Here is a 23,191-nt window from a genome sequence, read left to right on the forward strand (position 1 = left end):
AAAGCTAATTAAATTCCTTCTTAATTTTAGTATATATTATAGCTATTTAAGTATTATATATACTATTAGCAGTATTTTCCTAATCCTTTTTATAAAAAAGTAATATTATTATAAATAAAAAAAGCTAAAATACTTATTATATTACCTCCTTAATAGCTTTTTTAGCTATTTCTTATTATATAGTATTAAAGATCTTATTATCTTACTATATAAAAGGGCTAAGGCTAAGGCCAGCAGCTTTATAAGCTTTATCTTCCTTAGCCTAGCTTATAATCTAATTACTAGTAAGACTTTTAACCTAGTTCTTTTTTATATAAAGAATAATATTCTTTATTATATACTATATATAAATTTACTATTAAAATAAATTAAAGATAATTATAAGAGCTTTTTTAAAAGCTAAGTTAAAGTTTATAATAATAATTTTAAGATCTAGGATTTTAGCCTTTATAGCAGCTTCCTTTATTTTTTAAAGCAGCTAAATAAAGGCCTTTATATCCTCTTTTATAGTTAACCTAAAGCTAGCGTTAAAGTTTATATATAGCGCTGTTATCCTTATAATCTAAAATAAGGGCATATTAAAACAGTTTACCTTATAAGTGTTATTTATATTAAGGAGTTCTAGATTCTAGCTTTAGTCTTCTATATTATTTATATAAGTTTAAAAGAACTTATATAATTAGCTATTAGCATTATAATTAATAGTATAGTAAAAGATTTAGTTATTATTTTTAAGGAAATTAAGAAAGGCTTATATAGATATATAAAGGCTATATTACCTTAACTATAGCTTATGCTAATAGAACTAAATATCCTTTTTTATAAGCAGAAGACTGTTATATTTCTTATAAATCTTACTAGTAATTATACTAGCTATTATTATTATATACTATAATTAAGTTCTAATAAGGTTATATAAGCGTTTAATGCTAAAGTTAAGCTATAACTTTTTTTATAAGTAAAGAGAGAGAATTAAATCTTTAACTAGATTATAATTATACTATAAATTAGCTAGTTTAATAATTTAAGAAAAGTCTTAAGGCTTTTTTATAATAAAAAAAAAGAAAGTGCAGTTTAACTTTTTTATTAATATCCTTTTTTTAGTCTTTTTCTTATATTACTAATAATAAGACCCTTTATATTAGTAAATAATAAAGCAGTAATTAAATATACTAGTATAGTCCTTTATTATTTATAATTTTAAGACTATAAAACTATTAATAGCTTTAAATACTTTTATAGCAGTAAAAGTATTTTTAAATGCTATATATTCTTTAATATAAATAGAAGATATTTTAATAAGTAAAAAGATATAAAAAAAGCTAATAGTTTTAGTAGTAGCAGTAATAAAATAAAAGCTTAAAGTTAGTAAGTTAAAGTTATAGCTAAAGGTTAAAGCTAATACTATTATTACAATAGTCCCTTATAAAGAAGCTAATTGCGTTCTATATTATGTAATATATTTAAGACTTAGAAGCTTAACTGGACCAGTTTACAGTAAGTATAAATTACATGTTATTACTATAGGGGGCCGACCTTGCTAGAACAGGTTTAGTGGTGTGTGTAAACCACTGATTGTTGTGTGCAAATTGAGAGGCTCTGATATATCTGCTAAGCTTGAAGACCCCTGTCAGGAACAAGCCGGTATGGGGGATGCCCATGGTCTGTAACCCACCTACAGGTACTTTAGCCTAATGATAGCAGCAGTTCTGCTTCACAGGATTTGCTAGAAGGCTTCCTGACGTTTGTTAGTTCTGTGGAACCTTAACAGATAACCCGAGGTCCGTCCTTACTCCAGCCTCTCTCCAGAAGATGATGGATCTAGAAACTGGAAAATACACGAACTTGCAATGCAATTTTGCTACTTCTAGACCTATAGACCATTTTGGAGAGACGTTCCTGGGGGCGGCTGTTCAGGAGATGTGTATGAATGGCAAGGAGGCCGTGGTGTGAAACGTAAATTCGGTGGTAAATGATGTGCAAGGTTGGACTCGAGGCCTTGCTGTTTGACCAACAGAATCTTGACGTGGGCTTGGTAGTAGATAGGGTCATGAAGAGGCATCTCTGAGAGGCTCAACCATGAAGTGGCACGGAGTGGTTCGCTGCACAATGCTACCTATCCCTTTAGATGCGGTAAGGTGCCAAATAGATCACCATGGCCACTTCATCTTCATAAGACAGAGATACTCGTCTAATTTGGTTCTATAAGGGATAGATATTAGTGGTAATTCACTCATGGGTAGTCTCATTTGCTATCGTTATAGCTTGGAGCCATAGCTCTATATGGCAGCACAAGCGTCCTGAAAGTTCGCCGCTGTGAGTGGCTTATATGCTTGCAAGAGACATTACTGGCATCTTACCGCACTCGAAGGGATGGGGCTTCGAAATCAGCTGACAACCGTGCCATGATGATGCGGGTGATATCTGGACCTAGAAGGGTTAGAAATTATGCTCCTTTCCCATTACTATTAAAGGTATAGTATTCTCCTTTTAAGGAGATGCCCCCGAATTTATTCTGGCGATTCCTGAGTTGCTATAGATTGCTCTTTTGTCCTCGAACAAGCATCAGAAATTAGCTTACCATCGACGGTATCATCATGCTCATGCCCATTAAGTCGCGTGGTGACCAACTGCATGAGTCTCTGCCTAGTTCCCTTCGGGAGCTCGTGCGCGAGCGTTGCGAGAGGCCAAGGCATGAGGGTCGCCAATAGGGGGTCAGACCAAGCTGCAAGACTCTGCGCTTCGGCAATCACTCTTGTGTAGACGTGTGGATGGTGTAAATCCTTCATATAATATTAGTTGTATATGGTGGTTAAGCGCATGACAAGATTTTGTCACTTTGAACAACGCTCAAAGACATCGGTAGCCAGCTTTCCCTCGAAACCTGCTATAGCAACTTATAAAGGCTACATAGCAAAACCACACCAGAGAATAACTGGACTTCAGGACTGAAGCATGATATATAGAGGTTCAAGGTCACTAATGTCAACGCTACATGCGCTAGAGTCTCGTTGCAAAGATCATCCTACGGATGGATATATGTCGTTACGGCGTAAAGGCGCGCCTCCTCGATGTTTGTCAATCGTACCCTTTCAGTTCCTGAAAATCTCCTTGGACATATTCCACTCGAAAAGTAGATCCATTGAGTCCTTGAGGACTCCCTGGCTGGGCCGCATGAGACTGTTGAGCTTGGACTAGACTGGGCTTTGCCCCTGACGCCTAACCTACCTATATGGGTGAATAATAGGCGGCTTAGACATTGCCTCTATTGGTGCACAATCGTCGTGCCGTGGATTGTCTTGACTGACCCGAAGCTTTCTTTTTTGGCTCGTCACCGTCGTAAGCTGGACTCTCGTTCTCATAGTGACCGGGTGCCGGCATTGGACCATTTATGCATACCCCGCCCATCCGGCGAGCATTCCCCGATAGCACTCTGTATTTTGCATGTAAGATACCATGCATGTGCCTCAGGGACTGCCACGTGTGTTTTGGTGTCGTGATCAGACTGGTTTCTCGAAATCTTACGGGAGCGTCAAGGATCAGCCGCAGTAGATGTCTGGGGCTTCAGCAGATAGAGCTACGTCAGAAGCGTCCATGCCATGCTACCCGACCCAAGGGACTGTTAGGAAAACGTGGCGGAACAGAGGCCGCCCATGGCTGTCTCTCATATGCATGCAGAGTGTGCATGGCGATGATGCGAGCATTCGCATTGGATACACGTAGCTCGGGCTCTATGGCATGCCACCTCCGCTGAACATTGCTGCGTGCTTCCCTGTGTTAATATATTTGTTGTTTTGTTCCCCTCCCCCGCCTTCATGCTGCAGGGCGAGTCTCAGTAGTATTGGCAACTCGGGCCCAACTTGCAGATAGTGGGCGGCTTCCTATCGCTTATATTTGCTCGATCCAGTCCATAGAAACACCCGTGATTTGTCGATGGGGTTGGTGCCTGATGGAGCACCCTGTCTAGGTTAATCATCGTGAACGGTCAGGTCAAGCCAACAGTCCCGTTGAATAATGGAAATGCAGCCTCTGTCGTGCCGTAAATGGAGTACGCGATTCTAGCATGTGTCTCAAAGCTGGAAAGCTGCAAGAGGGGACCCGAGCTTGAACTGGTGGAGACTTGGGATTGAGCAAATGGAGGTGTTCACCTCTTCTCTGTAAACATGCATGCTAGGTAACCACGTTCCTAGATCAATCTTACTCTGAATAGTCTATCATAATTTAATGACATACATGCATGCTGGGATTCCACTCTAGGCTTTGATACTTAGCTGCCTCGCCGAGCAACCCGTTCGCTCGACTCTCAATGGCCGCTGGCACATTTGCACTCCCGTAACCGCTTAGAAGCTCATTGAGCAGAAGCGTCATTTCAGTCGAGTTTCTGGGATCCAACGGTACTTGCTCAGCTATGTCGAGGATTCCCGAGCAAAACTCTTGTTTGGTGAAGGATTGATGGGCCGTGACCAAGACGGTATTGCTCAGCTCTGCGGCATGTTGGGCGGCAACCGTCAGCTGCTGCTTGACAGCAACAGTAGCTCGTTGCAATGCGTCCGTCTTCTCAATGATGCCGGTGACCTCGTTCCCCAGGTCTTCAATCTCGGTTTGAATAGTCCGCAGCCGCCAGGCTTGATGCTCAAGATGAGCCTGCTGTTCTCTTGCAGCTGCGAGGCCCTCCATGGCTTGTTCCAGGGACCTACGCTTGTTATGAAGGTCGTTGCGGACGTTATTGACGGCGTCGCGCAGTTGGAACACAGCGCCAGGAGACGCATTCTCGTCAATCAAGCCGACAATCCCCCATATAGGTATCAGAATGCTTATCTGTACCCAGCACAATGAGCATTTTCTTCTTGCCTAGGGTATCAGGCTGGTTGACTTACAGCAATGTTGACACCGTCACGCACTCTCTCTGCTTCACCCAATTTATCTTGGAGAGAGCAGAGTGAATTGTTCATTGCGTTGACCGAATGCTGTAAGCCATCGACTGTGTTGGAAGTGGTCATGATGGCTTGTTGATTACCCTCAAGTTGGGCTCCTATGTCGGATTTGGTTTCCTCAATGCCATCTTGCAGAGGACGAAGTTTGGCATTTCTCAACTCGATGCTCTAAAAATCCCGGCCGGTTAGGAGCTGCTCCCCAATGGCACTTCTCTATGTTCGGCATGTCTCACTTACATCGGAATTGAGACGCCCAACTTCCGCGAGCTGATTGTCCGCAAGTTCGGTGATCTGAGTGAATGCCGCGACCAAGTGGTCAAGGGCTGCCTTGAGTCGCAAGTCACTCTGATCAAAGACAAAGTCGCCCCTAATCAGCACAGAAAGCATGTAGAGACGCTCTGTGCCAATTTCTAATGCACGTGAGATTTCTTCAGATCGCTTCGTTGCTGCGTCTACCGTCAGGGTGGAAGCCAGCATGCTTAACTCATGTCGCATGTGGGCTAGACTCTGTCCATGAGCGGAAACGCGACTCTCCATCTTGAATGAGAGAGTTCTCCTGTTATTGCAGATTGGCAATGGCAGCGGTATAGGTGTGGGATGCTGCGTTGTGGTGTATGTCGAGATTGGTTCACAGAGGTATGACTGATGTAGTCGCAAGATGTGATTGCTGGGTGTTGCCTCGCAGCTATGGTGAGTTTATAGTCAAGACAGTATTGATCGTAGAAAAGGGTTTGCTCGGGAAGAAAATTGCAACTTGCTGGATCGCGTGTGACAATCTCTTTGGTACTTGACACGTCAGACGACTGAAAGACCAGCTTATCACACAGATGGGATTGAGCAAACCAACAAGATCACAAGGTAGACTTATGCAAGTCTAAATTCGACATGCGAGTCTCAACAGTTGGACAAGTCAGATCAAGATTGAAGTTTATCTCCTGATACCAAGACATCTGCATATGACACACGCTTCTTTCTGCACATTCGAACGTATATCAACTGCGGGGATCGAGGTTTTGCTTCTACCCCAGCGTGGCCGATTGACCTAACATCGACTTCGATCTGTTACATGCCCGCTCACCCCGCCAGCCATAGACATTCCATACTTACATTACCTATGTAGGTTTGCAGGGTCATGGGATGGCATTTGCGGACCGCTGCAGGCGGTACGTTCCGGGATAGTATAAGGCTTGCGTAACAAGATAGTAATTACCACCTGCGGGAGGCCGACCATACCGTATGTATGCCTGGTCATGAACCACTCATCGACGTCCACGTTTGTAAGACACACTGAAGCGAGATTAGCACGCATATTCCCCTCAACTGCACTTTGATAGCAATATTTGGGGGCGGCAAGGCTGCAGGTTGCTAACAACAACGAAGCCACCAACCAATGCATCGATTACATGCCGGAGTGGCGAATTGGAGCTACCACAATGATAGAGCGCGCATAATACCGCATGTAACTGGAAAGTGATCTTGTTTTTTGACATAGGAAGCCCAACTCTTTACGTAGATGCTCAGTTGACCGCATTGTTTAGGCAATTACGCAACCTAATAGCTCTGAAAGACCAGGATCAAGTCCTGCTAGAGATACTCGAAGGCTTCTTGAGCGAACTCTTGCGAACTCTTTGGTGGCTGACGAGCAGTCTTGTGTGCCTATCTATTCATAAGTATGAAGAGCCACCCCTCTACCCCGTACAAGAATAGAGCTCTTTACTTGTTCTAAACGTGAGTTTGACTTAGGAGATCGAAACGACATCTCCACGCTTTCCTTTTCATAAAGCTCTCCATCATGGATAGCGCTCAGGCAGAGCTCGCTGTTGCCCTCAAGGCTCAGTATGACCTTGACAATCGACCAGACGTCACCGATGATGCCGTCGAAGAGATCAGGAATTCCGTCATCTTCCAGTATAATTGGGAAGAGCTGCTTCAATCGGGCCCTGTCGCTCTTGCCTCGATTGGTTCCTGCTTCATAGCTTGTACCTCTAAAGGTAGTGATCACATTCAGCTGGAACCGCCCGAAGACGGCAAGTTCGAGTACATCAAGTGAGTGAGACCCATATCATAGAACATGGCAACAAGAAGAGAGGATAATAATGTATCCAAAGGCATGCGTCGCTCAACGCCAGCTTGATGGATTCAGCAAACTATGGCCGGGAGGCCTTTCTCAAGGCCGAACGGAACATGCTGTTCGTCAAACAGGTTTCCGGGAGAGTCTCCAAAAGAGTATGTTGCCCTTCTCACCTATCCTGCCAACTTTTTCTCCTGACTGAATGTGACAAGGTTGCCGATGTAGTCGACACACTGATGGGTAAGTCTTTGCCAACATACCTAAGCTGGATTCAAGTGCCCTCAAGTTGTGACTAACATGTGCCTGTAAACAGATGAAAATACGGCTAGAACGCAGCTTGGCCCTCAGCTTACCATGATCAAAGTAGCAGCAGATGATTGCTACAACAAGGTGAAGGAGATTGACGAGAAGTTTGAGCGTTGGCTTATGCACTGCATGGAGCTTCACGCCGCCTGCATGCAGACACAATCCACAAACGACGAGCGTCTCAGCACCACCGAGATGCACATGGCGGTTGCCCAGACACTTCTTGACTCGGAGAAGGATTCCGTCGAGAAGACGAAGAAGATCACGAGTGACTTTGCTAAGCAGGTTGAGCTTGCCACTGAGACCTTCAAGCAAGCATCCGAAGAGTATCCCTCTGGGTTTGTCTCCGAAACGCTTCCGCTAGTACAGATCATAATAGACACAACTAACATTCTTTATACCACAAATAGATGGGATATAATTGGCCAGCAGGTTGTCAGCTCAATCGCGGAGACGACTACCGCGGCAATAGGGCAGCTAGTCAAGGGCTTTGCCAGCACCCTGAACCCCATAGCCGCTGCCTCGAATGGTCTTGATCTTTTCAGGAGCCTGGTGCAGTAAGTGACATTTATGATGCGTCCCTAATGATGAACCCTGTCTTGACAAGTGACCAGCGGAGGGAAAAACCCGCCCCCAAATGGTGAAGCGCCTCCGGTCCAGCCAACGCCGCCTGCGCCGAAACCGACAGAGCGGCCCCATACCGAAGACCCGGCACACACTTATATCATCAAGGACATTGTATACTTTGAAACGCTCAACGCTGTCTTGACCAAGGGTAAAGATGGCGGAGTGAATTGGGAAGAAGCCGCGGGCAAAGGTGGCCGGGCGTCTCAGAGCACTTATTGGGTGGTGTCTATGCTCCAGAGCGAATTCGACAATTTCAGGGTAGTTGCTACAAGCGACGAGCCCAGCCAGACCCTTTTGAATGCCTTCACTACCGCGCTGCAGGTATTGCATCCCCTGTTTGCCCTTTGGGAGAAGTTAGGCAACTGGTATACTAACAGGGCGGCGTGACTGATATAGATTGCCACGGCTATCCAAGACGAAGTGAAAAAGTCCGCAGGTATTGGCCAGAGATTTCCCAAAGCCAAATCCAAGGAAGTCAAGGACTGGCAGAAGCAGTGGTCCTCTGTTTATTTGTCTGTCCAGAAGCTGTTAGCCACGGCCCGTAGTCGACCAGGAACAGCGGCTTCAGGTGTGAGTATCGTTGGCCATCAACTACCCCTACCCCCCCCCTCCCCCCCCCCAAAGAAAAACGACCTGATCTATCTATTTAGAGCACCCCTTATTAACAATGTCTTTTGAAAGCTCCCAATCATGGTGGAAACTGAAGATCCTGCAATTGCCATCGCACGGACGAATGCCCAAACGGCGGTGGCGCAGGCCACTCTGGATGCAGCCAAATACCGCCTCAGCATGGCCCAGAAACGATTGAGCACAACCCAGCAACTATATCTCAAATCCTCTCAGATGATGGTCGAGCAGCAGAACAAACTAGCGCAGGTTCAAGCTGAGATCCAGAAGCTGAGCACCACCACAGCTGACCTTGTAAGCTTTATCTCCTTCTCATCCCTATATACCCAGTCTACTCCTTTTCCCCCGACAAGCTTTCGGAACGAACAATGGAACTGCTTCTAAGGGAACATTAGAACGAAGTCAAACAAATCCTTATACAGGCAATCGGGCTCATTGCCCAGATGAAGTCGCAGATTGCCAATCTCTGCCGCTTCTTTGGGGCGATTGGTGCTACAGTCGACGCTGTCATCAAGTACAATGTGCAACCATTCATTGACAATATCAGCGCCATTACCGACGAACCTACGAGCAAGCAGGCCTCCATTGCGGGGATCAAATATACTGATCTAAGTCGCACAGTATGATCATTCCTGTCTCATGTACTTGGGGCTGATGAGGTGAACAAAGCTAATGGGTTATTGCAGATGATATATCAGGCCGTAGTCACTATCAAGGCCTATTTCTCTGTGTTTGCCGATATTGCAGGCATGTGGAGCGAGCTCTCTCAGGACGACATCATGCCGGGGCTATCACTGGTAGATGCGATGTCACTCACGCGAAAGCAAGAGGAACAGGAACTCAAGATGCGCGAGCTAGTGGATTGGACGCAGAAAGCTCAAGACCATATAAAGCAGGTGGCAGCTGAGGTACGTTTCACGACTTACACTCTACATATGACCTTGTTGCCCTTCCTTCTATTGTGATGATGCCCGGATGTAGGCTGACACCTGTGTTTATGTTTTTGTTCTTCTGTAGAAAAGGGCTGATGTCATCAATGGTATGGGAATGAGAATCAGGAGCATTGAGGCCACCACGAAGATGCTGCCACCGGCCCCGGCTGTTGAAGCGGCGATTGAGGAGGGCACCAGTGCAGCCACTCAAGCGGGCGAGGATGAACTCACTCACAAAGCTGATGTCTCGCCTTTGAAGCGGTTTGGCATGAAGCGATAGTCTCGTTCTCATAGTAACCGGGCGAAAATACATAAATGAGTTGGGCGCCTAATCTGACCTAGCTCGAGGTTTACGCTCTGATGACTGGGGTAGACTGGAAGTGCCCGACTATGCTGAGGAGGATGAACGAATTCAACACCTGTTTCAAGAGATAATCGCCCAACTGTCATGTATTAGATCCCCCTTTCGTGATAGAATTTTGCATGTATAATGCTAATACCCGACTAAATCATGCAGAGTCCCCGACGATGCGACGCTGGGTGGTTGATGTGATTATAGGTTGAATCCCAGTTATAAAGAGCCCGAATCTCCTCACCAGACAGTTTCCATCATTAAAAACCTCTAATCCAGCTAAATTCCCCATACAGGCCATCGGATCGATATCGACTTGAAGCGCTCAAGCAAGAAAAATGGCCGAGACTGTTGCTGATCTTATTGCAACTCACGAGTATGTTCCCGCCATTTCCAACTTGTGATAGAACGTTCCTAACTTGACAATGATAGACCAAAGGGGTTCGTTCCATTGCCTACACTTGCCGAAGCAACCAAAGAAGCCAAGCCTCGACTCACCATCGTCGGTATGTTGATGCTGGGCTGGTTCTCACCATGTCTGGTGACTCTCTGACCAGATCGTCTTCATACGTTGGCAGTGGCCTGCGTAGATCCTCGATGCAGCGTCGATAAGTTCATCGACCTGAACCTTAGGGTACCAAACGGTGAAAGTACGTCAAGTAAAGCAGAGCATGATCACCAGAGGCTGATTACAAGGCAGTGGTCATGGTCTCCCGCAACGCTGGCGGCCACATTCGCCACGCGGTCCGGGATATCCTCCTCCTGGACGCGAGATTTGGGATTGATGAGCTCGTTATCGTTCATCATACAGATTGCGGAACGCTGACGTTTACCGACGACTGGATGCGCGACACTCTAAAATTGAGATTAGGCAAGGATCATTCGGAGGAGATTGACCAGATTTACTGGGGCGGAAACACGGAGTAAGTTGTTGAAGCGACATGACCTTGATAGCGGGAATTGTGTTACTAAAGCATGACTACAGTATGGCGGCCAGTGTTCGAAATGACCTTGAATGGCTTCGTGAAGACAAGTTGATCAGGCAAGAGCTTAAGAACACAGCACGGGGATTTCTCTTCGACATCAAGACAGGGAGGGCTGAGGAAATTGTACTCTCTTAGTTATCACGGATCGAAACGAGTCTCATCTAGCTATCTCTAAGCAAACTGTAAACGGCCATGATGTCAGATTACAACAGGGAGGAACCTCCAGATTTGGTTGGCGCTCTGTTGGCTCGGATACAGAATAGCATGAGTGTTGTCAGCCGAACTGGCATACTCGAGGTCTATAACGTGGTTCGGGAATCGCACACTTTCAATCCTAAGTGATGTGTTACAGTTTAGATGCGATACTGACGAAGAGAGATGGACTGATGGAGAGAAAGAGAGTAAAAGAAATGACATACTGATAGGTGTCGCTGGTAAGGGCTGTGATTTTCCAACGGGTGGCTTCGTTATAAACGGGATCGTACACAGACGTGTCGAGCTGAGAAACACTGCCATCGACTAAATGTATGAGTTAGCAATCCCATCCTGCTGCATGTGCATCAGCCGAGAGGCAATGTCGTAAAAGCATACCAGGGGCAGTGATCCAGACGTTGCTAATAGTAGACTTCAAGCCGTAGACACCCTTACGAAGAGTGGTCACGATCCACTGCTGATGTTTGTTGGTGGTGTTATTGGTGTCTCTCGTACTTGGAAACCGTCAGTTGATATATATGAAGGAGCACTCATAAGGAGGGGAACTGACAAACCGACTACACCGGAGATGGGGCTGTTGAAGGGATTGGCGGCGCCCTCAATATCAAGAACAGGATTGGTATCGAGGGTGCTGGCGATGATGTAAACTCCGTCTTTAAGAGGCATGATGGAGAATAGCTGGGGCAATGATTGTCTGGAAGACTCAGAATGATGGACTTGCAGATTGGAGTTCCAAGACTTGTGCTGTGAGTTAGAGGGAACTGTGTAATGCGAGGGATCTTGATGTTCATATACGCCCACTTGTCTTCAGAAGCTCTTCCCTCTACCATCACAAAATAACGATCATTCATCTTCTCTGACTGTCAGATTGCCCTTGAATATGTGACCACTAGCTGTCACGGTTGCTGCGGCTGAGACGTCATGCCGCTAGTCGGAGCGGCGTTGATCATGTTCACCTGGATTGCTTACATTGAGGTTCGAGAACAAGAGGGAGGATACAGCTTCCACGAGCTGAGAATTCGATAGTTTCTGTCTGATAGACCGCTTTGCCCAGTAGGGATCGGGGGCAGTGCCATCATGGGAGCTGAGACGTCTAGCTCCAAGCGTGGCGGCGATTACTGCACGTACTATTGATGACTGCCGTCCCGACCCCCTGACTCCCATGGCGGCATTGCTAAGTCTACCATATACCGAGTAAATAACCTTATTATTGACTTACTCAAGATGGTATTGGCGTTGCTAGGTTAAGTACTCTGATTTGTCGTTTCAAGCCGCCAAGGCGTCTGTACCTTGCCTTGATGGGGCGCCTGATACTGGTCGTAAACAGGTAGGTAAGAGACCCTTGCGATATTCTGTACCTTTGGCATTGTCGACACTAGATACCTATATAGTTCTGGCCTGCCATCTATGTCCCAACGCTCTCTCGAAAATGATCTCTATGCATACATGAAAACCGTTATTCAATCATAGATACCCTCACTTGCAGCTTTCAACATCATGAATCTGAAGCCGCGGAGTGTATAAAAAATGGCCGATATTAGTAAACACTACTATGTAGATATATAAGAGGTCCCGCCTCCGCGACAAAAATGGTGGTTGTACTTAGACAAGAAAAGCTCTACACAAAATGATATACAATCAGCACTTCCATAAAGTTGCCATCTCGAAGTAAAAGCATTCGTTGATCCTACCAAGTAGGGGTTCCCGTCGAACTTGTCCAGGTGGCACCGCCATTTGGGTATGGCCGCGTTCCAGGGAAGTTCCAATAAGGACTTTCAGGGGGTATGCGTAAGAGTCTTCCGAGGAAGGACTCTACCATTTTGCAGTCTGCGCGATGCTTCCGGTCAGGATCAAGCATCGAGTTCTGGATGAATCGGAGGAATTCCGGGAAGAAGGTGTTTGCCATATCCGGGCCCAAGTCTTTGATAAGCACTGTAAACCACTACGAGAAGTCATAGTTAGTCACCATGTTTTGCATATTGTCTGTTACAGTATGAGTCGCCTCGGGAAAGCATACGTACCTCATCTACTGAACTCTTTCGCTTGGCTACCTTGTTTTGCGAAAATCGAGTCGTCTTCAAGATGAAGAAGTTGTCCTCCGACCACTCTCCTTTGCTCTCATCTATGTTGCCCTTGTCCTCGTCGAGGCGATAGGTCTTGAATAGTTCAATCGCGTTGTGTCCGCCCAATGCCCATGTACCAAATTCGGCGAATAGGCAGCCAAACGCCCAGATATCGATTTTCCTCGACCTCACCTTGTTCAGGTCGTGCTCAGGCGCCCTGTACGTCTGGTAGGCGAAACCCATGGACTTTGAATGGGCGGTGCGGGAGATGAGTCTGTGAAACTTCATGAGACCTAAATCCGAGACCTTGAGTGTTCCCAACGGCGAGCCGTCTTTGGTGAAGTACAAGACGTTGTCTGGCTTAATATCGCCGTGTATTCCGTAGAGGTCCTCGTCGTTCTTGGCGGACATGACGAACGGTTCATGGATTGCGAAGAGGTCGTGGATGATGCCATAGCACTGTAGGCAAATCCATCGGCTGAAGTCAGCCCACTTGACTCCTGCAGATTTGACGATCTCGTGTGGTGCCCTGAGCCATAAATGATTGAGAGTGCCTCCGTCTGCCCAGGGGAAGAGAAAACCACGTTTTTCTCCCTTTTTGAAGGCAGCGCAAATTTCTATGATATGTCCACCGGGTCGAGCTTGTTGGAAAGCGTCAAGTTCCTGCTGGAAGAACTTGTCTCTCTCGTCGGGTGTCATGGGATGCATAGTCTTGAGGGCAAAGTACTCGTGTCTCTGCGTTTTTGGTCAGCTTGATCAGAGCTTTGGGGCCGGAAACGAGGTACTCACGAAACCGTTGTGATCCCTGTGTATCTTGACCTTTTCCACCAATCCAAACCCGCCTGGATATTGCTTCTTGGAGATCTCCTCGATGGGTAATATTGCATGTGTATGAAGGTCATGGACATCGCAACGCGTGTCTCCAGCGGTAGGAGGAGTGAAAGATGGTGATAGGACAGACCATTGATCATGAAAGAAACTCTTTATGATGTGGTATGGGTCATCCTCGTCGAGGAAGCTCAAGTAAGGCGCTTGTTGATGCCGTGATGAGTAAAGTGCTGTAAACCTTGGCGTACTGAATAACGGAAGGTCGTTGTCGCAGAATTGATGTTGTAGGAATGTCTCAATCAATCTGACTTGGCCGAGGAGAACAACAATAGTGAAGATTCTGAGGGACGGCTGAGGCGTGATGGATCTGTCTTGAGCTTGTCCATGACAGATCCACCTGGCGCGTTGTTGGCAAAAGGCAGCATCATGCTCAGGAAAGGCCCTGGCCAGCTCTTGGGTGACAGACTGCTCATCGCATAACTCTCTTAGTTTTCCACATGGTAGGAATTGTCTGTCGTTATCACCGGGGTTGATCACGAATGCCTGTCTGAGACGTGCTATCAACCTTGCAGGCCTCCTACTGCCTCCATTTGCCGTGACAGTGTGAGAAGGCATGATCGAAATTGTAAGAAGTGTGCAGAATGAGGGGAACAAATAGAGGAGGGTGAGCCTAATACAAGGAGAGCCTTGTGGTTCTTTTGATATAGGTAGTCGGTTCGAAGGTGCTGTAGAGGTAGAGTGTGAAGTTGTGAGTCGACGAGAAAAATCCCGCCAACAGCTCCCCTATTTCTATTACCAGAGTGCGTTTTTAAATACGTGACTGGGCTTTTAGATCTTGATGCCTTTTTACTATATTTCATGTGAAAAGTTGGGCGTGTCTGTCCATGCCAGCATGGCTCAGAGGATTTGGTTGCCTTTTTTCTGCTTCGAAGAGCCTCGCACACTCAAAAACAGCTAGACAAGGGTATACATATGATGCCACCCACAGACATGATCGGTGTCGCCAGCCTCATTTTCCTATGCACGTTGAGCCAAGGTGCTTCATCCTCCCCTGAACGCCTTGAAGTGTGCAGATTGAGCGCTGAACCCTTCTCCACAACATATCATGCTATGTACTTAGAAAAGGCAGGGCGATGGTCCATCGCGGCCCGTTGTCCAACCGATGAAGCCGACCAGCCAGCATCTTCATAGGAGAATGAGGGATGAGCGGGTTGAGGCCATTATGTAGGGTTCGCCCTCCCAACGGGAGTGACACCAGAAAACGCCTTGCTAGATGCCTCCTGTTCTCTCGATGGTTCCTGGAGCCATGATGGGACTTTTACCGCACTTCTTGTACCACCTGAGGAACATCTTGCCCCTAATGACTGATCTCTTGATCGTCGTATGTTGAGACATACATCTGCAGGTCAGAACGATTGGCCGCAGCCTCGTTGCCTATATGTGAATAGGGTGCGTACGGCAAGGGAGAGATGAATGGTTGTAGCAGCCCCTTCGGTGTTAATGATCACTTAGAGCCGTTGGCGGCTGACTACAGAATATGCAGTCTTACTGGCTGATGGATGCACTCATTTGGTGCCATGTGTATGCTTCTGAGAGGCGAATATTGCTCTGCCACGACGCTGCGCCCCAATAAATATCCAGACCTCTCATCCACAGGGGAGGCTCCGGTAACTGTAGGGCACGATGTCCGGCGTGCTGAGGGGTCGATGCATTCGTCTTTTGCCGGTTAGGCTTTCGGCATGCGCCGCAGGAAGACCTGAGTCTGCCTTTGTCCTCACCTGTGGCCCACGCCACAGTCTGTGCACCGCAATCTCGTTGTTTGCAGCAAACTGTCAGAAGACATAATAAGAACGCCTTCCACCTTTTGGCGGTTATTCTCCACCCATTCTGTTGATGCTCAGCCTTAATCTTCTGTCAAGCTGCCGAAGCAATGGACTCGAGATCATCTTCCGGTATCAACAAACTACTTTCCACTCTGCGACGGCCCCTAAATTCGCCCAGCAGTCGATCGAATTCCCCAACGGCCCAAGACTGGCGAAATAACGAGCCTCAATGCATATCTGGAGAATATATCATACCACAGCGGCTGGAAGCTGCCCTGAGGAGGAATTGGAACACACAATATGCGGTCGAGGTAAATCTAATTGGTCTCTACACACATTGCATCGCGAAGGAAAACAAGGGATCGCATGGCTGACTACCTGAATTTCGCGTGAAGATGCGGTCAAACGAGTATCGGATTCGGGCGCCAGGAAAGCTCAGTGAAGACGAAATCCGCACATTTTACTCCCCGGGCTACTACTAGACAGCCCTACCATACCTTCCACCTGTATATACCAAATCCGAATCTCCATCCATGTTACGGGAGGCTATAATATCAGGTTATTCCATTCATGTCCATGTTGCGAGCAATGGCGCAGACTGCCTCCATCCTTGTCAGGGCTGGCTCTGGGATGGGAATCTTGGAGCATTCAGATATCTACCAGCGAACATGGCAACCAGATTGACCATTAAGATTTTCTTGCGCTGTCAAACAAGCTACTTTAGAAGACAAAGCAATTCTTTTCGCACCACTTCTGGCTCTTCTGATTCTGATTCCTCGCAAAAGTGTAATGCCACAATTACGCCGTCGGAAGGTAATGCCTTCTCATATTTGTCTGAATGACACCGATCTCCTCCTTATGGCAAGTCAGGATCATAATGCATTGAACCAGGTAGGAAATCTGTTGGTATCTTACGACTGTCAGTCGCCTTATGAGCTTAATCTGCCATTGGTTCGAGATGCGCTGCTGAATGTTAGGAGTACTGCGTCTACGAGAGCAAGCTGAAGGACAGAGCAAAAGGTGACTACTACCTGCACGAGCTTGAAATTGTCCTCCCCAAGGATTTCTTCAAGGATCTCTTGGAGCCTCTCTTTTGAACCGTAGCTTAAGTCGATCACCTGCGTCAACATCTTTTCCTAGAGCGACTGGAAGTCGAGAAAATAAGGCACAGACTGAAGTTGGCTAGTCATCTCCTGACCATCATCAATCTTCCCTTCAACCTGGGTCATTCGAGCCGACTAAATCAGGCTCTGCCGCCCGAGGAGGATCGGTGTGACACTCCTGGTCAATGCCCTCATCCGGCCGCTTCTGCATGTGGCGGTAATGGATGTCGTAAGGGCTCTGTTGCATGTTATCGTGTGACACGTCAAAAACCTGTCTTCTGGCCTCATGCATGTATGCAACCCAAATCCCACCGCTTCTTCCGGTCCCGAGTCAGTCCAATCACGACGTCTGATGTGGCGAGAGCCTCAGAACGTGGCAAGCAGTGGATAGTAAACGACAATGTTCCAGTCTGCCGGTTGATCAAACACTGATAGGCACATAGTTGGTGTTGGGCAGAACTGCAGTCTGTACTCTTCGTTTCGAAAAGTGCCTCAGCCTAATGTCAGAAAATATGCCTTGCATGGTCTTGACCAGCTGAGTAGGGCATCCCTTGTCATGCGTCAACTCATCGCTTGATTGGCGGATTTACACCGAGGACGGGCGTCTGCAGCTTTTTCATGCAGAGGGACATTCCTGGCCTCTGCTGCCTGAGGCAGAGAATGCCGAGGCAATATGGAGGGCTCAGCCACACCTTGATGGCATTTGCATATATTGGTAGTTGTAATAGAACTCACGATGATGCACGCATATCTCCCGCAGCTTGACGAATTGATTTGCGCGATACGCTTCGTTGAATTAACGCTCTCTCTCCAGTAAACCCATCAATTACCATTCGAAATGTCTTGGATCAGTCGGAAATTCGAGCCCGACAGGAATGATAGAGACTTATTAAGATTTTCCAGGGGTGAAAGCGAAGCTTTCCGAATACACAAGTACGAAGAGAGATGTAATGATGGTTGTATTGTTGGAGAACCCTGCACGCAGCTGTCGAAACTTGAAAACGAAGATGAGTGGGAGTCATGGTTACGGACATTGAAACAGCTACCATATGGAGATTCAAGCCGAGGAGACAAAGACGATGGCTTAAATAGCCAGATCACAAGGATACCCAACATCATAAATCTGGTAATGGGTGGGAGGATGTCTTCTCTAGCCAAGATGCCCCTTTCGGAGCAGGTTTTCATGGAGCTGGTGAGCAGTCTAAACATTCACAGGTCGGTTATACGAGCAATCAATAGAAACACAAGCTGTACCTTTTCACGGGTCAGATACCCTGAATCTATAGGTATGCCATTCTTGAAACATCCCAACAGACAGCATTCGCTTACACAGCGGCCAGTATATACCTGTAGAACAGCTGAGAGCTGGCCAGACGACATGGCGCTATCCGTGACATTCTTTCCAAACACTATGAAAACGAATGCCATCTGGTTCGGTTGTGATCTGGAGCAACGGTTTATTCATGGCCACAAATTGACGGATTCCGCCATCATTACGAGCAAACTACGCGAATTTGATGGGCAAGTCTTTCACCCCATGATGCTGCCCACTATATTTGCAGAATTCGAGAGGGACAGGCACATTGGGCTTGTACGCAAAAGCAATACTCAGTTTGTGCAAAGGATGATCGACATCGAATCGAGGAATGACTGGTTCTATGGTATACAACAAATACGTGGAGACGTTCGTCAGTCACTCGAAAAGCAACCTGCGTCGTCGTCAAGGTCCAATTCATTTTTCAACGGTATGAAGGGAAGAGTTGAAAGCTTTCTCTCAGGCAAGACTGTCTCCACAACGTGTAAGGACACTCGTACTTCAGACAAACGAAGAACATCTTAGCTTACTTTGTGCAATTAGCAACGTTTAACACTACCGCCAGATCAGAGACATTGCATAATGAAGACGGTTCCATGGATGAAGAAGAGGAAGAGACTTGTGCAATGCTCTGGATCAAGATCAGCCATCTCAAGAACGGGCTAGAGAATTGGAAGACGCAGCTGCGCAAGATGGTTGAGCATACAAGAGAGCTTGAGGACACAGACTTTGGCATCAGATGTGACGTGCAGACTGATGCTTGGATTTGGAGGCGAGATGCTTTGAGGGAATGCGGTACGCGACTCAGAGAAAGACTGCAAGACTTGATGGATGAATACGACGACTTCATAAGAGAGTGCGATCACATCATGGCCGGAATGTCGCTTGCAACACAACTGGTAACGATTCTCATCCTATATGCAGCATGATAATGTCTGCCTGTTCAATGCTGACACCTACCATGGACAGGATCTCAATCATATTGGCCGCAAAGATGCAAAGCTCAACGAAAACATTTCCAAGAGTAGCCTGGCGGTGGCAGAAACCGCTCAGCGAGATGGAAGCCTCATGAAGTCCATTGCCGTCCTCGGAATGATCTATTTACCGGCAACATTCGTTTGTGTATGTTCACCTAGGAAAGCCTTCCAAATTCTGCTTTACTGACAGTGTTCACAACGTGTAGACCTTCTTTTCCATGGGGTTCTTTCAGTGGAGGGGGCAGAGTGAGAGTACAACAACGGTCTCACCGGATCTATGGATCTTTGGGCTTGCTGCGGTTGCTTTCACTCTAATTACTGTGGGCGTGTTTCTGGTTTGCACGATGAGAAGGAGAGATTCGGTGAGGTCTAAGTTGCATCTTGTCTAACAGTGTTTGCGGGGACGTCGGCCTCCTCGATTGTCAGATGAGAATTGTCAAAGACAGAAACTAGCTCAACGAGAATGATTCTGTGACGTCTCATGGTTTGATCACCTGTCGTTCGATATATAAGCTCATATTCGGCGGATTTACATCCAGCATATGGCTGAAGGGTTGAGCATAATGTGGCTCCTACCAACCCTTTGAATCAAATTAACGATCCAACGTGATTGAACTCAAAATCTCTAAAAGCAAAGAATCTGTCAGTCACTGGCACTTTCGTTATTATCGCTGCGTTTGCCCATCTTGATTCCATGCGATTATGCCTCACTCACGACTGTGAGCATCTCATTTGAACTAGTGTCTGCTCTCCCTTAAAATGCGTTGAGGGAACACTTGGGTATCCTGCTAAGATGTAAACAAGTATAATCTGTTGACTTGACCACTACTTTGCCAATCGTCCAGACGCAGTATTAGAGTGAACAAACCACTCAGTGAGAGAGCAGAACCTAGGGCTACTCAGAAGTCATACATCCTCGCAATCACTCGAGGGAGTAGGTCATTCTACTTCTATCACAATGAGGCTGATCTCAACAAATGCATTGGAGTAGTTGGCCGCATACCAGCTGTAAATGACCAAGTCCGGCTGTACCATATGAGGAGTGGATTGCTCCATTGTCAAGCTTCACGAGGCACCCGCAGATTACATAGATGTGATAAAGCACCTAGGAAGGATACTGCACCGTCAGCAGCTAGGTTAGAATCAAACCATACTGATGGTAAATCCACATGTCTCGAGAGATCCATAGATTTGATCTTGAGTTTGAATTACTTCCGTAGTGGAAATGAACAATGACTACGGGACAAGAATACGAGGGTCCCTGGGCTTGTCATTTCTGCAACAGAGCAAGCTGAACGTCTTCAAGACAGAAACGAGCAGAGTGATTCATTGAAAGGATTAGCTAGCGAAGGTCGATAAGAAACAGTGACATAATAGCGGTGGGCAAGGTAACCAAAAATGATGCAGTGACCTTGCTCACAACACCCCTTGCCTTAGAAGAGAATGAATACTAACACATGAGAACACTATGCGGAATGGTCGCGTCATAGTGACTTGTATCTGTGATCCAGGACTTGTCAATCCAAAAATAAGTAAGAAATACCAGTGCCAACGCGGCTAGAATGTCCTCCCCCGTGAAATTGCCATCGTCAAGGTGTGGTATGTGATAATGACCGGGTATTTGATTCTCCTCATCATCATTCTGTTTTTCTTCCATCTCATCATGAAGAGCATCACCAAGAAGCCCTACGAGATCAAGCTTGTTGTTCTTGCAGAATACCGGCGTTTCAAGAAATCGTGCCATAGGAGCTTTGGAGAGCGCCCTCAGGACAGCCCGAACAACTTGACGGGAATAGATCAGTGCCCACACAAGATCAAGCGTCTGGGTATTTTCTCTTGGCTGTAAGAATTCTGTGCGCAGCGATGATGCGGCTTTGGCGATTAATTGCATATCCGGTACCGAAAAGTGAGCTCGTGCAGTTTTTCGGGTTCTTTGCAGGTCGTTGCAAAGCTCCATTGCCTTCACCAGAATGACATGTCGATTCTTTTCTGGGGCTGGGGGAGATTCGGGAGCGTGTGACCGCGTGCGAGACATGACGGCAGTAAGAGATCTCATGAGACCCTCGATATCACCCCCGGACCCGTTGAGCGTCTCCAATCCTTGCGTGCAGCTACTCGGAAAGACTTCTTTGAGGGTGTTCGATTGTGCTTGAATATTTTCGAATATCTCCCGTAGGTCGGAGGCGACAAAGAACGATGGCGAGAAGTAGAATCCATCCGGCTGAAGCTGCAAGACGGCCTCTTTCACCAATTTCAACAATTTCCCATCCAAGTAGAGGTCTCCAAGGTTGAACGGATACTGGAGACGATCTATGTCCTCCAGAACTGCATACTTACGGTCGTACTCAATGTACGTGTAGTTTGGCTCCTCCAGTCCGCGGCTAAATGCCAACTGTCCCTCCACTACTGTGGACAGTAGACCTGGACATGGCCGCAACACCTCTTTCCTGTCGATTTTCTGCTTCTCTGTGTTCAGAATACTCTCCAGGAAGCTCTCAGTCGTGTCCCGCCCAAGGGAGCCCGTTGTTTTTTGTGCCATTGCTGATCTCGTGCGTTCAACTTCTTGGTTTAATGCCGTTGATCGTGCCTCCTTTTTACCGAACATTTGGCGCATGAGTTCTTGCTCTGGTAAGTCTTCCTTCATGATATTTCTGAGCAATTCCTCATTTCCCATTTCGGCATCATCATCAATGTCTTGTGGTCGCTTATGTTTATCAGCGCCTCCAAGATATAACACCCGATTCTCCTGGAGTACGTATCCATTGATTGCTGTCCAGAGGCGAGAGCACAAAACAGACGTTTTGGACGGCAAGACCAAGTCTTGCGGGTCATAGTAGCTGTGCAAAGAGGGCGATATCTGATCGCGTGGCTTCCTTCGAGGGCGAAATTGGGCTACGCAACCATTTGCGCTCGCTCTAAACTGTAGCCAACCGAGAGGGGATGACCATTGCATTGGCAGCGGCATGGATGATTTGTAACTTGGCTTGTCCTCTGGCGACTGGAAGCCCAAGATTGAGCTGATACTGACGAGATCACTGCCAGCCCATTGCATGGGGACGATGCCATTCAGGAGCTCAGGTGCATCTTGCATCTCGTAGAGATGATTTTGATGTGGTCCCAATCCAAGTGCTTGCATGAAATTGACCCAGCTAGCCTTGGCTTGGACGAAGGACTCGCCATCCTCGATAGTCCCATTCTTCACTTTGGGAAACCCGATAGGGAAGGATATGCTGGGCTCCCATTCTTGTTTGGCCAGAGACTTGAGGCTGACAGTTGGCGCGGCAATGCGGCTTTGCAGACCGAAAAGCCCTGATTTGTCCACAATTTTCTGCCAGTGACCAAGGGATCGCCACGAAAGGCCATGCCGATACATTCGATTCTGAGATAAAAACTGCGTGGCTCCGATGTAGACGGTAATCAATGTGATGATGCCGACGATGGCAGAAGCCAATCCAGACACGGCAGAGATCCAATCGAATGCACCCCCATTGTGTCCGGAATTGAAAGGTTGGCCTCCGGCACCCGTTGCAGCCCTCTTGACCGCCAGTGAAGTTGCGTTTATCAACATGTTGTTGACCTTCTGAGATGTCTATCGAGGCAAATTGTGTGATGAAGAGGCTCACTCTTTTAGAGTACAATGAGAAGTGTTGACTATTCAAATGACGGTATACTCCCGCACGAAGGGAGTTTGCAGGCTGAAACCTATCAATTAATACTGCAGGGGAGAAGTACTAGAACGACGCTGTTTGAAATGAAGGAAGCCAGAACGAAAGGGGGGGAGGGCGAGTTCCCAGTCTTCGATATGGAGACAGTGAGAGTCTCCATGTTGGCCGCGTAATGGGAGCGAATCAGGCCACAGAATTCTTCCGAAGTCGCTGTTGCCTATCGCTGCAGCATTATGCAGTTGGCAGGTAAACATGTCGTTGAGCCTGGCCATTCATTTGCCTGCCTTATCATGGAGATGTGCGGCTGATGGCTCAGCTCGCCATGGGTTACAGGTTATCGGGGCAAAACTTGGGAGAACAGACAACGTG

At 47.0% G+C, this 23,191-nt stretch overlaps 7 protein-coding genes across 7 annotated transcripts; 3 read left to right on the forward strand and 4 right to left on the reverse strand.

Moving 5' to 3' along the window:
* Positions 1-2,150: 2,150 nt before the first annotated feature.
* TRIREDRAFT_105445 (uncharacterized protein) lies at positions 2,151-5,471 on the reverse strand (the record flags this gene model as incomplete). The annotated part of the gene is made up of 8 exons (XM_006963806.1): positions 2,151-2,202; positions 2,361-2,430; positions 2,582-2,783; positions 3,089-3,228; positions 3,400-3,433; positions 4,234-4,818; positions 4,878-5,102; positions 5,172-5,471. 8 exons carry the CDS (start codon positions 5,469-5,471, stop codon positions 2,151-2,153), a joined length of 1,608 nt encoding a protein of 535 aa, XP_006963868.1.
* A 1,255-nt stretch (positions 5,472-6,726) lies between these two features.
* TRIREDRAFT_59065 (uncharacterized protein) lies at positions 6,727-9,777 on the forward strand (the record flags this gene model as incomplete). The annotated part of the gene is made up of 10 exons (XM_006963620.1): positions 6,727-6,971; positions 7,043-7,164; positions 7,319-7,649; positions 7,722-7,868; positions 7,926-8,259; positions 8,335-8,442; positions 8,620-8,859; positions 8,961-9,185; positions 9,252-9,473; positions 9,583-9,777. 10 exons carry the CDS (start codon positions 6,727-6,729, stop codon positions 9,775-9,777), a joined length of 2,169 nt encoding a protein of 722 aa, XP_006963682.1.
* A 410-nt stretch (positions 9,778-10,187) lies between these two features.
* Positions 10,188-10,776, forward strand: TRIREDRAFT_105447 (uncharacterized protein; the record flags this gene model as incomplete). The annotated part of the gene is made up of 4 exons (XM_006963621.1): positions 10,188-10,225; positions 10,282-10,355; positions 10,407-10,499; positions 10,550-10,776. 4 exons carry the CDS (start codon positions 10,188-10,190, stop codon positions 10,774-10,776), a joined length of 432 nt encoding a protein of 143 aa, XP_006963683.1.
* A 257-nt stretch (positions 10,777-11,033) lies between these two features.
* Positions 11,034-11,714, reverse strand: TRIREDRAFT_105448 (carbohydrate-binding module family 13; the record flags this gene model as incomplete). The annotated part of the gene is made up of 4 exons (XM_006963807.2): positions 11,034-11,169; positions 11,255-11,354; positions 11,427-11,542; positions 11,599-11,714. The coding sequence occupies 4 exons, from the start codon at positions 11,712-11,714 to the stop codon at positions 11,034-11,036; spliced, it is 468 nt and encodes a 155-aa protein (XP_006963869.1).
* A 1,021-nt stretch (positions 11,715-12,735) lies between these two features.
* TRIREDRAFT_105449 (uncharacterized protein) lies at positions 12,736-14,554 on the reverse strand (the record flags this gene model as incomplete). Its single annotated transcript, XM_006963808.1, has 3 exons — positions 12,736-12,990; positions 13,070-13,846; positions 13,901-14,554. 3 exons carry the CDS (start codon positions 14,552-14,554, stop codon positions 12,736-12,738), a joined length of 1,686 nt encoding a protein of 561 aa, XP_006963870.1.
* A 3,084-nt stretch (positions 14,555-17,638) lies between these two features.
* Positions 17,639-19,731, forward strand: TRIREDRAFT_76359 (uncharacterized protein). The gene is made up of 5 exons (XM_006963622.1): positions 17,639-18,151; positions 18,206-18,664; positions 18,724-19,079; positions 19,150-19,302; positions 19,364-19,731. Exons 1-5 carry the CDS (start codon positions 17,704-17,706, stop codon positions 19,544-19,546), a joined length of 1,599 nt encoding a protein of 532 aa, XP_006963684.1. The 5' UTR covers positions 17,639-17,703; the 3' UTR covers positions 19,547-19,731.
* Positions 19,732-20,503: 772 nt separating this feature from the next.
* On the reverse strand, positions 20,504-22,725 carry TRIREDRAFT_76360 (uncharacterized protein; the record flags this gene model as incomplete). Its single annotated transcript, XM_006963809.1, has 2 exons — positions 20,504-21,108; positions 21,283-22,725. 2 exons carry the CDS (start codon positions 22,723-22,725, stop codon positions 20,608-20,610), a joined length of 1,944 nt encoding a protein of 647 aa, XP_006963871.1. The 3' UTR covers positions 20,504-20,607.
* Positions 22,726-23,191: the final 466 nt, after the last annotated feature.

This window comes from Trichoderma reesei (genome assembly GCF_000167675.1).
Source record: "Trichoderma reesei QM6a unplaced genomic scaffold TRIREscaffold_5, whole genome shotgun sequence".
NCBI classification, from domain to species: Eukaryota; Fungi; Ascomycota; class Sordariomycetes; order Hypocreales; family Hypocreaceae; genus Trichoderma; species Trichoderma reesei.